Below are 10,295 nucleotides of genomic sequence, written 5' to 3'. Positions count from 1 at the left end.
CCCGGGCCCTCCCGCTCCGCCGTGTCCGTGCCGCCCTTACCCAGCTTGACGGCGGAGTCTGCCACACATCGGTCCCACTTCCTGCCCAGGTCGCCCTCCGACGCCATCTTACCCGTCCCCTCACCTCCTCCCCCGCGCAACTCTCGCGAGACCTGGTGCTCCACCTATCGCCCGCACCGGCAGAACTCGCGAGATTTCGCTGCCGCTGCCATGGTAACCAACTGGAGGGTGTCATGGCCGCCGCGCCCGACCTTGGGCTCGGCCCAAAATCCCCTTTTTCCCCCTAAGATCCGGCCCAAACGCCATTTCCCCCCGTAAGACCGGGCTCACCACGTCCCCAGCCCGTCCCGGACTCCATCTCTCCTTCTAGAGCTCCCGCTGTGTCCTTGTTAGTCCTCGTCTCCTTCGGGCTATGGCAGCATCCCTCCCTCCTCGCAGGCGCCCGTGTTGGGCCCGCGCCCGCCGCCCCCCTGCCCGCAGGGCTCTCGCCTCATCCATGGTAAGAGCCGGGCTGTGCTGCAGGGCCGAGTTTCTCACTGCAGCGGTGGGTACAGCACTGGACACACACTCCCTGTAAGTTTTCCCTGTCCTACGTCCTGCACAGCTCCTGCGTCACCTCAGCAGGAGAAGAACGCTCCGGGAGGGTGGCAGAGCTCTGGACCGGGGCTCAGGGCGGGCGGGGAGTCTCCCTCGCTGGAGACATTCCAAACCCACCTGGACGCATTCCTGTGTCACCTGCCCCAGGTGTGCCTGCCTTGGCAGGGAGGTGGAAACGAGTGATCTCCAGAAATCCCCTCCAGCCCTAATAATTCTGGGATTTTTACTCTCTGGCCTCGGCTCCTCTTCAGGGCCTGAAATGAGATACAGGTGTGTGACAGCTGGTGTCAATCCCTATCAATATCCCAGGAAGAGCAATCTAGGCCCCCCACATTCTTGTTTATTTGAGAAAAGGAGCCAAATAATTTCAGCAAAATCATTCAGTCCCATTCAAGAAGTTACTCCACACAGTAGGTTGATCATGAGAATCACAGAATTGCAGAATGGTTTGGGTTGGGAGGAATATTAAAGTTCATCCAGTCCCACCCCCTGCCATGGCACGGACACCTTCCACTGTCCCAGGTTGTTCCAAAGCTCACCCAGCCTGGCCTTGGGCACTGCCAGGGATCCAGGGGCAGCCACAGCTGCTCTGGGCACCCTGTGCCAGGGCCTGCCCACCCTCACAGGGAAGAATTTCACCCTTAGGTATATTTTTATATTTTTTAATTTCACTCCATAGGTATAAATACCTATATATTTCCTAATCTGTACCTATATATTTCCTAATTTTGGGGGAGGAGGTTGTGGGAAGTGTTCCCTCTGACCTCTGGGGCTTCAGCCCATCCTGCTACAGCTCCGTGGGGCCAGCAACAACTCTGGATGTCTCCAAACCTCCTAGAATGAATTCTTGTGTTGCAAATGGTGTGTAGGCTGCCTGGAAGGCATCCTCTAGAAGCCTTGTGAAAAAAACCCAGGGTGTTTGTCAAGTGCTGATGTCCCCATTCACACTGGGAGGCAATTTTTAGCTGTGATTACTTGTTTTGAGTTCAGTTTTCTTTATGGAGGTGGAGGAGGCTCTGCTGCTTCATACAACTGGAAGTTCTTTTGCAAGTCAATTACAGACTAAAGCCACAAACAGAAGAGAAAAATTCATGAAGTTGGCAAAAATTTCATTAAGTTATTGTTGGTATAGGTCTTTAATTTATCTTAAAAGTACAACTGGTTTTGATCTAGAGTCAGGATGGAAAGGTTTTACTTTTCATTGGTTTGGTTCAATTCCTTCACATATCACAGAACAATCACAATTAACCACTATTTTATCTTCCTTAGAAAATCTAAATGGCTTTTAAAAACTTATCTTAAAAGGCACTGTTTAAAGTGAGCTCCTGGAGGTTCAGGAGGTTTCCCTGGAGAAGGCAGCCCTTGTTCTGCAAGGGAATCTTCCTTTCCTCTTCTCCCCCTGCAATTTGCTCAAATCAATCTGCATTGCTGCATAGTTGGTATCCAAAATAGAACCATGCATCATGTTACTTATACAAATACCAACATGATCCAGCAGTTTTTTCCCCAAATAGCTCCAGAAGTGCTTTCTGAAACCACTGCCCCAGCGGTGCCAGCTCCACCCTCCCGTTTCCAAACAGCTCTGGAAAATATCATGAGGGGAAAGATAACTTGAAGCCTCCAGAATAATTATTTAATTTTCATCCTGAAAATTAAATTCCAGAAGGCAGTGTTTAAAAACCAACACAGAAATGTGGTCTTCAGTTGGCAAAAACAAATGCTCAGTGCAGGCCAGTGTAGTCTCACTTCACACTTACTCATTTTCAGGCTGCTGGGCTCCCTGGAAAACACAGATTTTTGGGATGAAGGAAGCAGTGGTGAGCAGCTGCATTGTGAGGCACTTCATAAAGGCTTGTGTTGCTGTGTCTCAGTGGATCCTGACAGCCTCACCTCAGGACCTGGTGCATTAAACCCTTTCCAAGGGGATGGAATAGTTCAGGGTAATTGTTTTGAATGTTCAGCTTCCTTTGGAGAAATCACTTTGCTGCTTTTAAATGCCAGAGTCACTGAGTGATCAGAGGGGGCTCTGGAAAACGTTATCCATTAAGGATCTAGAGCACATTCTGTGCACCCCTTCCCCACCCCAGGGAAAAATTAAAGCAGGAGGGAATGTGTCCAAAGCCAGGCTTTTCTTTTCATTGCTATAGTTACTTGGCAGTTGGGCCCTTGCAGTGTAATATCAAGTATTTATTATTGTGGGACTCCAAGGTGATGTTTGGAACATGCGGTTTTGAAAAACCTTCCTTGCATTTTACAGCCCAGCATGTGCTGTCCCATGATTCCTTCCCTCCCTTGTGCTCTCCTCTCCTTTCTTTCCAGTAAATAAGTGTATGAATAAATGGAGGAAATGAAGCCAGAAAGCTTCAAAATTAGCTCTGTATTTCTCTGGTGGAAGCCACCTTTAGTTGAAGCAGGTTCAGCCCTTGTATCCCCAGTTTTGTTAACAATACCTGCCTGAGTTGGGTGTGGAATTAAGAACTGCTCACTAGGAGTTAGGCACAGGTTGGGTTTGCAGCACAAGGCCATCAGATAAGGCAGAGGCAGGACTGGGGATCTCAGATGGATTAATACCATTATTATTCTTCAAAATTGCTGCTTCCTTGGTGTCCCATGGAAGATCCATGCAGAGGCCATGTCCAGGGCTGTGTCCAGCTCTGGGCCCTCACCACAAGAAGGACCTGGAGGGGCTGGAGCATGTCCAGGGAGGGGAATGGAGCTGGGAAGGGGCTGGAGCCCCAGGAGAGGCTGAGGGAGCTGGGAGGGCTCAGCCTGGAGAAAAGGAGGCTCAGGGGGCCCTTGTGGCTCTGCACAGCTCCTGACAGGAGGGGACAGCCGGGGGGGGGTCGGGCTGTGCTCCCAGGAACAGGGACAGGAGGAGAGGGAACGGCCTCAGGCTGGGCCAGGGGAGGCTCAGGGTGGACAACAGGAGGAATTTCTGCATGGAAAGGGTGCTCAGGGCTTGGCAGAGGCTGCCCAGGGAGGTTTGGAGTGCCCATCCCTGGAGGTGTCCAGGGAAGGACTGGAGGTGACACTCAGTGCTCTGGGCTGGGGACAAGGTGAGGATTGGTCACAGCTTGGACTGGATTGTCTGGGAGGGCTTTTCCAACTTCCATTGCTGCCTTGGAGGTGAGGAGCAACTCTGGAACTGCACCAGCTGGAATTCAAGCCCTTTTCAACAGAACAGACTTCCTTTCAACTCTTCCCTCTGGCTTGTCCATAGAGCAGGATGAGTTTTTGTTTCAAAAGTTCCCAGCAAGTTTCTTTCAAATCTTTAACCTTTCCCAGCATGAGAATATCACCTCTTATCCTATTTTTTCAAAGACTCCTAAAGCATCCCTTGTGTCATTTCCCCACTGGATACTAATACACTCTTGGCATCCTATTTTCCAAAGAATACACATGCAGCTTCTCCCATAGATTTAAATAACATGAATCACCTCCCACACATATATTTTTTTATTTATTTTTCTGCCAAGATCTGCACAGGAAGGCAGCAGTGTAGGAGTTATCTGCTCGTAATGGTTGACACAGCCTCAGTGTGGGCCCCCACTCCCTGTTTCCTGTACTTCCAGAACAATTCTTTCATGTTACAGAGAGCTCAGACCTGGGTGGGAACCTCCAGCTCTCAATCTCCACTCTGGTGTGTTGGGTTTTTCCTCCAAACATAAGCCACATTCACCAACACACACTGATGCTTTTTTCTCTCTTTGAAAACCTTTTAGCTATCCGAGCAACAACACCAACAAAAAAAAGTCTGAGGAGAAAGAAACCCCTCCTCAGCAGGACTTTGCCCTGGAATGGGAAAGGTGCCAGCAATTCCATTAAGCCTCCTGTGCTGTCCTTATTGATTTTCTGTGGGCAGCATGTGGATGCTGTGGGGCGAGCAATGCTCTGAGGCTGAGCTGACTTGCATTAGGAGGGACAGCCTGTGCTGCAGTGGAACATCCCTCATGTCACAGACATCTTTTATGAAAAATCCTTTCTTTAGGATTTTTCCTCGTGAGTGTAGGAGCGTCGGGGGTAGGACAGTGGGGATGGATGGAAACGAGAGATCTCTGCAGCCAGGTCAGGAACTTGGGGTTTATTGCAAAGGGCCAAGTGCAGGGCCCTGCTGGGAGCTGCCAGCACAGCTCAGAGCAGGCTGAGAGAAGAGAGGGGGAGAGACAATGAGAGAGTAAGAGCGGCAAGAGAGCAAAAGCATAAGAGAGTAAAACGGGTAAGAGAATAAATGCGGTAAGAGGCAAGGGAGCAAAGTTCTGTTACAATACAATAAATTATCTTTTGTGTTGAATATTCTGATTCTCACAAACTAATTTAGTACAATATACAAATCTTATAGCATTTCTGTACAGCTTATAAGAATCACTACATTACCATACTGTGCTACATTTTAAACCCTAAAAACTCCTCTTTGGGCCCCTTCTGCCAAGCTGGCAGGGTCTGCTCGGACCCTTGGACTTGCTTGCAAGCAGAGGGTCTTGTTTCATCAAATGGGGATTACCTTCAGCTGGCTACACTATTGTTTTTTTGTTGTTCAGTAACTAAGGTATCTCAAAGCTTGCTTTAATTTCAATCTCGCTTATAGTTTCTGTATTCTCAAAATCTTTTGCCAGACAATCATATTTATAAGGCTTTCCTGTTTCATCTTCCCCAACACTGAGAAGCTGAGAGGCCTCAGGAACAAAATGTGAACAATGGTTATCTGCTGCTGTGGAATGCAACAGGTGCATCTGTGATTGGTCTCATGTGGTTGTTTCTAATTAATGGCCAATCACAGTCAGCTGGCTCAGACTCTCTGTCCGAGACGCAAGCCTTTGTTATCATTCCTTCCTTTTCTATTCTTAGCCAGCCTTCTGATGAAATCCTTTCTTCTATTCTTTTAGTATAGTTTTAATATATATCATAAAATAATAAATTAAGCCTTCTAAAACATGGAGTCAGATCCTCATCTCGTCCCTCATCTTCGGACCCCTGTGACACGGTCACAGAATCAGGCTTTGCATGGGGACCACATCCACGTTCATGAGCACGGTCAGTGCTGCTGCTGCTGCATTTCTACACCACTCTGCTTGGATTGTGTGTGCTGCTGCTGCTTCCAGCTGTCAGGTGTGACTGGTTGAAGCAGAACTTGGAGAAATGGGACAAGATGTGGCACAGCTCCTTGTGCTAATTCTGCTCCAGGCTGCTTTTGCTGTGAACATGAGGTTTGCCCCAAAAAGCTCAGCAGGAGAGCACTTGAATGGAAACACTGACCTGAGTTTTTGCCAGCTCTGAAATTCCAGGCAAAAGCAGTGCTCTGACATTTTGTCTTTATCTTCTGTACTATTTTGTGATCTTTTTTAGAATAGTAGAAAGAGGAAACTTGTGCTGTATTGATGAGGTTTTCTAATTAATCAGCCCATGAACAAGTGCTGGTTTTTAGCCTTGTAGTATGTTTTTCCATTCGTCCATGTCTCTGGCTAATTCCATACAGATTCTAACTACTGAACCGTGACCATTGTATTAAGAAAGAATCCAGGCAGGCCCTTACAATTCTTTTGGCTGGTATATTAGCAGGCTTCAAATGAAGTGCAACGTGTCAAGGAAAAAGTAAGGGAATGGAAAGTTTTGTTTCTTTCTGCTGTATTTAATCAGCTTCCCCTTGATTCTTTTTTAATGAAAAGCCACAGACATTATTGCTAGTTAATGACCAAGTTTGACAAGAATGCCCTCAATGCTCTCTTTGCTCAGGCTAAAGACTTTGTCTCTCAAGTTTTCTGAGCTGAAAATACAAAGTTAAAGGAGCAGCTGCAGGAAGAGGAATGAACAGTGTCCTGAGATCTGCAGCTAAGGGGGATGTGCTGGAACAGAGGGTTCCCAGCAGTCCTGCAGTGTATGGACCCCTTGGGTGCTGCTGGGTTTATCCTTTCCATTAACCAAAGGAGCAGATCTGCTTGGGTGCTGGTGGAGTGCAAAAAAGTCTGGTTCAACATTCTTAGTGCAGGGAGAGGAATGCCTCAAACCTCACACTAAATGGGTGATATGTTGTTTTTCATTAAACCTGGTATTTGGAGTTACTCATCAGTTCATGCAGGAAATGGGGAAACTCTAAAAACTTTTAAATTCCAAGAATACACTCAGCAAAGCTGCTTTGGATTCAGGATGGGGGACTTTTTTATTGTTTGTGTGCTATTTTGACACTGTGTACAAAGATCTCCATAGTGAGAACTATCTGTGGCTTGACCATAGAATTCCAAGACATTGGGTAGTGTTGTAGGTACCTTTTTCCTATGTTAGTTTCCAAGAAACACTTGGTTTTCAGCCTCAAACCAAGTGATGCTGCTGTTTTACTGACTCTGACTAATAAAACCCAGCAAGCTAAACTTTACCATTGCTGGAAGAGTCTTGCAGCAATAAATTCAATTTATGAGAACTCCTAATAAAAGTTTACATATCTTCAAGTGCCATAAAAGAAAATGGGTAATATGACAAAAAAAAAAATCAAGATGTTTCTTTCTGTATTGCAAAAAATGACTATTCAGTGAAGCATGAAGGTTTTCTCTCAGACCTTGTTCCTCAGCATGTTCTCACAATCACCCTTGGTCCTGGATAAATGCTGGAATAAACAAAATAAATAGCATTTCACCACACATGCAGGAGGATAAAATAAAAACCACATCGTGCTGGACCACAAATGCTTCAGGAAGTTCTGGCTGAATGTGAAAAGTACTTTGTAATGCTAATAAGTGTTTATCCTTTTGCTTCCTCGAATGTAATCACATGTACAGGGAAAGCACATGGATTTTAGAGCTGCTGATTGCAGGATCAAAAGCCTTGTTATTAATTGCACATGAATCTGATGTTGTGGGGCCGTTAAGATGTCAACTGACATCATTGTTTGCTTCCTTTGTTTATAGACCCTCCTTTTAGAGAGGGGCAATGTCTGCCAGGAGCCCTTTGGAGAGCTCTTTCCTGTAGGTCTGGGACATGCCTGGGGCATGGGAACAGGGAACCCACCTCACAGCACCTGGATTATGGAATATCCCTGAATTTGGTGTCAACCCCCCTCAAATCCCAACAGAAGGTGGGATGGTGGTGACAGTCATGGACCTTCTGCCTGCTGGGATCCACTCCCCACACCAAACTGTAGCACTCTGCTCCTACATCTTAATAAACAAACAACAAAAAATCCCTGAAACATGGCCTGCTATAAACAAGCAAAGCAAACAGCTGGTCCTCATTTGAAAAAAGATGTGACATCAATTTCAAAATGAATCTGCAGATCTTCTTAATGCAAATATTTTTGGGAAAACAAAAAGCAGCTGTTTATTCTTTATACCTATTAGCAGGAGAACAAAATCCAGGATGCTTGTATTTCTTCCACTAAGAAAAACATCCTCTTGGCCCTGACATTCCTTTAGAGCTCAAATTGTTTGAAATATACTGGGTTGCCTAATTCTGCTATTGCTGTGCTGCTCCAGCAAGCAGCTAGGAGCTGTTTCTGTTCAAAACTGAAAGCTGCTACAAGTAGAGTTGTCATTGAGTACTTTGCATGAACTTTGTGACAGAAAGAGAGAATTTTAGAACAAGCATTTTCAAATTTATCAGTTCTGGCCTCCCAGCCCTGAGGAACATTAGATGTGTGGATCCCTGGAAAAAGAATGAATAATTTGGCCTGTAATGAACAGGTTTGCTTTTCTTAATTACTGCTGGGAGGCAGCTCAGAGGGAATGCAAGACTGAAGGAGGATCTGGGAGCTGCAAAATAGGAGCCATTTGGGATTGCTCCATCTTACAAAGCAGAGTGAAGGAGGTTAGGCTGAGGAGCAGTGGCAAAGAACTGAATTTGGACTCTCTTGAGCCTTCTGAGGTCATGGGGCTGCTCTCCCAGATGTGGAAGGATAATTTCCCACCTTTGGGTTTGTTTGGTTCTGGCTCTGGATGGAGTTTGATGTGGTTTTGTGTTTCTGTGCAGTAATACAGCTCCTGTTTTTCCTGACATCGTTCTACTGTTTTCTCTCCACCCTTCCGGGCTCGTTTTGTTCCTGCCACCACTGAGAGCTGTTCTGTCTGCATGGGCTCCATTGTGGTGCAAATCCGTGTGCTGCAGTCCCGTCTCTGCCTTTGTAACCCGACCCAGGGCCAAGCTGTGCACTTCCCTGGAAACGGGGGCTGTCTGTGACACCCAGGGGACAGCCCTGTGTGACTGTCCCTTGGGTGTCAAACACTGGGGTGTCACACAGCGCTGTCCCTTGGGTGGCAAACACTGGGGTGTCACACAGCGCTGTCCCTTGGGTGGCAAACACTGGGGTGTCACACAGCGCTGTCCCTTGGGTGGCAAACACTGGGGTGTCACACAGCGCTGTCCCTTGGGTGGCAAACACTGGGGTGTCACACAGCGCTGTCCCTTGGGTGGCAAACACTGGGGTGTCACACAGCGCTGTCCCTTGGGTGGCAAACACTGGGGTGTCACACAGCGCTGTCCCTTGGGTGGCAAACACTGGGGTGTCACACAGCGCTGTCCCTTGGGTGGCAAACACTGGGGTGTCACACAGCGCTGTCCCTTGGGTGGCAAACACTGGGGTGTCACACAGCGCTGTCCCTTGGGTGGCAAACACTGGGGTGTCACACAGCGCTGTCCCTTGGGTGGCAAACACTGGGGTGTCACACAGCGCTGTCCCTTGGGTGGCAAACACTGGGGTGTCACAGACAGGGCAGTCACCCAGGGCTGTCCCCTGTGTGACTGCTGTGTCTGTGACACCCAGGGGCCAGCCCTGTGTGACTGCCCTGTCTGTGACATCCACAAAAAGCCATTTTTTCACCCCGTGTTGGCATACCCAGCTCCTACAGCAAACCCAGGGAAGGGATTTTGGCTCCCCAGGGCCCATCTGCAGCACAGAGAGTCCCACTGGGGTTTTTTTGGGGTTCTGGCAATAAAACTGGGGTTAAACACGGCCTGACCTGTTCCAAAAGAAGCTGCAGAGGAAGCTGTTGGTGCTTATTGAATCCTAACATTTTCCTGGGATCATTGTCTGGTATTGCTCTGAGATTCCCATATTGAGGCCAGGTCAGGAGTCTGCAATTGGGATGTCTTACCTGAAATCACTGTAGTGGGAATTACTCCAGTAATAGGAAAAAATGCTTTATTTTGGGACAGTCTGAGCAAAATAGAAATGTTTTATTAATACATATACCCTGATTTTGGAGATCCTGCTTCAGGTCACCTCCAGGGGACTCTGCCTTGGCGGGGGTTTGGATTAGGTGTCCCCTGAGGTCCCTTCCAGCCCTGACAAATCTGAGATCCCGTTATCCCTGGTACAACTGCCTGAGGTGTCCACCTGTGTCAGCAGCTGCCCGGTTTCCAGCAGGCACCTCCCAGCCCACACTGAACACTTCCTTTTAGAAATAATTAATAACTCCTTTTAAAATAATTTATCATTTCCTTTTTGAAATAATTAATAATTACCCCTGGCCTTAAGCAGCTGGAGGCTGCTTGTTCTTCCACATCACTTCAGACCTGGCAGATGCATTACAGGCATGTGTAAAGTGCAGTTTACCTGTATAAAACGCAGCTTTAGGGTTACGAGTTTGCTACTCGTTACCTCTTCTGGGCGGCGTTTGTCGTGCAACCCACCTGCCTTGTGCTGCCTTTCGTTTAAACTTCAACAAGGGCGTTTAAGGCAGCGATCTTCCCGCGCAGACGCTCCGGGACCGACTGAG

The 10,295-nt window shown here is 47.6% G+C and overlaps 2 protein-coding genes across 3 annotated transcripts in view; one reads left to right on the top strand and one right to left on the bottom strand.

Annotated features, from left to right (window-relative positions):
* MICOS10 (mitochondrial contact site and cristae organizing system subunit 10) overlaps positions 1–141 on the bottom strand; it is a 17,002-nt gene extending 16,861 nt beyond the window's left edge. Inside the window, exon 1 of the mRNA XM_005428151.3 lies at positions 41–141. Coding sequence (XP_005428208.1) covers positions 41–107 — 67 coding nt within the window. The 5' untranslated portion in view covers positions 108–141. The remainder of the gene's footprint in view (positions 1–40) is intronic.
* Positions 142–411: 270 nt separating this feature from the next.
* CAPZB (capping actin protein of muscle Z-line subunit beta) overlaps positions 412–10,295 on the top strand; it is a 72,230-nt gene continuing 62,346 nt past the window's right edge. For both annotated transcript variants that reach the window (XM_031062911.1, XM_031062912.1), the window contains exon 1: positions 412–499. In XM_031062911.1, coding sequence (XP_030918771.1) covers positions 413–499 — 87 coding nt within the window. In that variant the 5' untranslated portion in view covers position 412. The remainder of the gene's footprint in view (positions 500–10,295) is intronic.

Source organism: Geospiza fortis, unplaced genomic scaffold, assembly GCF_000277835.1.
Source record: "Geospiza fortis unplaced genomic scaffold, GeoFor_1.0 scaffold353, whole genome shotgun sequence".
Classification (NCBI taxonomy): domain Eukaryota; kingdom Metazoa; phylum Chordata; class Aves; order Passeriformes; family Thraupidae; genus Geospiza; species Geospiza fortis.
Note: the sequence above shows the minus strand (reverse complement) of the source record. Positions and strands in the feature narration are given on the sequence as shown.